We start from the raw sequence: 2,512 nt of genomic DNA, 5'->3' as shown, positions 1-2,512 counted from the left end.
GAATGACTTTGCAAATTTGAGTGGTTTCTGTTGTTGCCTTGACGAGGCCTTTATCAAACCCCTGTGATTAACTCACCAAACACCTAGGGTTCAATTGAACCTACACTAGGTTAAGAACAACCGGACTAGATATTAAATGATGAACTTCATCACGCAAGAAAAACATGCAATCTCAAATTTATAGATAAAAACGGAACTAATTGAAATCTAACCTTAATAACTTTACTACAACGAACATTAAGCTCATAAGGATAAAAATAGTTTATGGGCCCAGTTGTAATATGGGAGTTGTGCTGAAGAGGTTAATATTGCAATAGCCTTCATTCTCAGAGGTGAATTCTATAAGCAGCTGCGTTTTATGTGTAGTCTTTGAGCCTATAACTGTACCTTTGTTTAATTTCTATTGATTCCTTTTGTAAGGGAGTTAGCAACGCGTAATTTGTAATTTTTTGACACCAGTCATGGCTATTGTTTCAATCATTGAATTAAACAATAGTGTTCAGATTGTATCTTTGGCTAGTAACAGGCTTGAACATTTATTATTGCGCATGTGTAGCTCTCAAGTCGACCAGCTAGAGGAGTAACAAGTTTCACATTTTCTCGCATGTAAGAACTTTATTATTCACCAGCCAAGTTGCCTTCTGGTGAGAGTTATAGAGTTATATAATAAAGTGCTCTCTAGTGGAGTGCCATTATGCAATGATTATGTAATATCTGTTGATAGTGGTTGTATGCATTCTGCAGTATTTTTGAAGCCATAAAAGGAAGGAGTAGAAAATAGGAAGTATGTAGAATTGAAGGGTGATTGGTGTAATAGAGAGAACCTGTTAAACACATCATCAAAGCCCGAAACAGTCACTTTAATAAATGAACCATATTATGGTTAAGCTCTTTCCTTATATTACAGAACTACAATGGCCAAAGCGTTGAAGTCACATCCATCAGCCAGCACACAGCGCAGCCACCCCCATGATATTGGACAAGGCGCCAAGCACGGTGTGCAATATGAGAACACCTTCAAACTCGAGCCAGACGACGCCTTCCCAAGCGCTCCGATCAAAAAAATAATCAATGAAATCCTGCAGGTCGGTATTCCGTGATCAGCAATATAGTGAGTCTCATGGTAATCTTTAGCTACGCAAAGCAAGAGAGTGAACCGTTAGGTTGTACTGATAGATATATATTATACTTATATATTGGGGTGTGAGGGTGGCCTAGTGGGTAGTGTCTTTGACTCTCAACCATGGGGTTGGAGGTTTGAGCCCTGCCCAATGCTGATCTGAAAAAAAGCTTTCAGCAAGCTTTTAACCGCAAATTGCTGGGTCTTTCGGATCTAGACCGTAACTTGGAAGCCCGTGATCTTTAACATGGGCACATTGGGCAAGTGAAATGGTTACCTGGTTTTGTCAGACTGGACGTGTTGCAAAAGGCATCCCTTAGGGTTAATCTGACAGTTCCAGAAGAAGCCCTTGATAAGTGTTAGGACCACCCAAGGTAGCTTATAAAAAACTAGTCCTGGCAGTGTTTCTCTAGAGAACATGAGAACACTACATGACAAAAGCATGCTATATTTACATATTACAGATGTTGCCCTGATATATTTATATGTAGGTAGACAGACCTACAGCTAACAGCAGTTTAAGCATTGAAAGATGCGCAGTGTTAATAGAACTAGAGTTGAAGGAAGTTAACATATACTCATCTTGAGTTCAGTATAAATTAACCTGATTCAACATTTTGGTTGTATTTACGTTAACACCTACATACAGTAACAGGCTCTAGTGTTTTATGCAACACAAACTGTTCTTTGTTGAAAGGACCAACTAGAAAATAAAGAGTACAGCCCGGAACTGGCAGCACAAAAATGCAAAGAACTAGCAGACATGATCAAGCAGAGAGTCAAGTCGGAAGGCTACAGAAGACATAAGCTTGTTTCATTAGTCACTATCGTGGAAAACAAGAATGCTGCCCTTTCTATGGGCAGCAGGTGCGTCTGGAATGACAAGTTTGACAATTATGCTGATGGCAGCTTCAAGAACTCTAGTTTATACGCTGTAGGCTGTCTATACGGGCTCTATGCCGAGTGAGCAAGCACTACATGAGTAATGAATAGTCGATATTTCACTTTTATTTTTACAGCCATTTTGAAATATTTACGGCACTTTATTTGCTCATATCGTAACATTCATTATATTTTGTATCCTTGTTATGAGTGTGAATGAAAAACTCTGAATATATGATTGGCACAAGTAAACAAATGCAGTGAATAAACAAACACACAGCGGTACACACGCACCCCTCGACTAGTGACAAGCGACGAAATAATGGTAGGCAAAACTGAACTTGACAAATAGTAATCATGAACCCGGTTTGTCTCGTAGGGCTATGGGATGCACTAAAGTTCGGATACATTTACAGAAACAACACGGCTTTAAACAAACTTGTTCAAATCTAGTAGTCAGATAACATTTTAGTAAAGCGCATGGAGTCCAAATGAAACACTAACTACCTC

At 39.1% G+C, this 2,512-nt stretch overlaps 1 protein-coding gene across 2 annotated transcripts; it reads left to right on the top strand.

Annotated features, from left to right (window-relative positions):
• Positions 1-529: 529 nt before the first annotated feature.
• LOC137391384 (dynein light chain Tctex-type 5-like) lies at positions 530-2,248 on the top strand. 2 transcript variants are annotated; one of them, XM_068077840.1, is made up of 3 exons: positions 530-644; positions 908-1,085; positions 1,818-2,248. In XM_068077840.1, the coding sequence occupies exons 2-3, from the start codon at positions 915-917 to the stop codon at positions 2,085-2,087; spliced, it is 441 nt and encodes a 146-aa protein (XP_067933941.1). In that variant the 5' UTR covers positions 530-644; positions 908-914; the 3' UTR covers positions 2,088-2,248. The 2 variants fall into 2 exon arrangements, with proteins under 2 accessions (XP_067933941.1, XP_067933942.1); XM_068077841.1 differs by having other exon boundaries at positions 558-606.
• The last annotated feature ends 264 nt before the right edge of the window (positions 2,249-2,512 follow it).

The sequence above is a fragment of the Watersipora subatra genome, chromosome 3, assembly GCF_963576615.1.
Source record: "Watersipora subatra chromosome 3, tzWatSuba1.1, whole genome shotgun sequence".
NCBI lineage: Eukaryota > Metazoa > Bryozoa > Gymnolaemata > Cheilostomatida > Watersiporidae > Watersipora > Watersipora subatra.
This window is presented reverse-complemented; position numbering and strand designations above follow the sequence as displayed.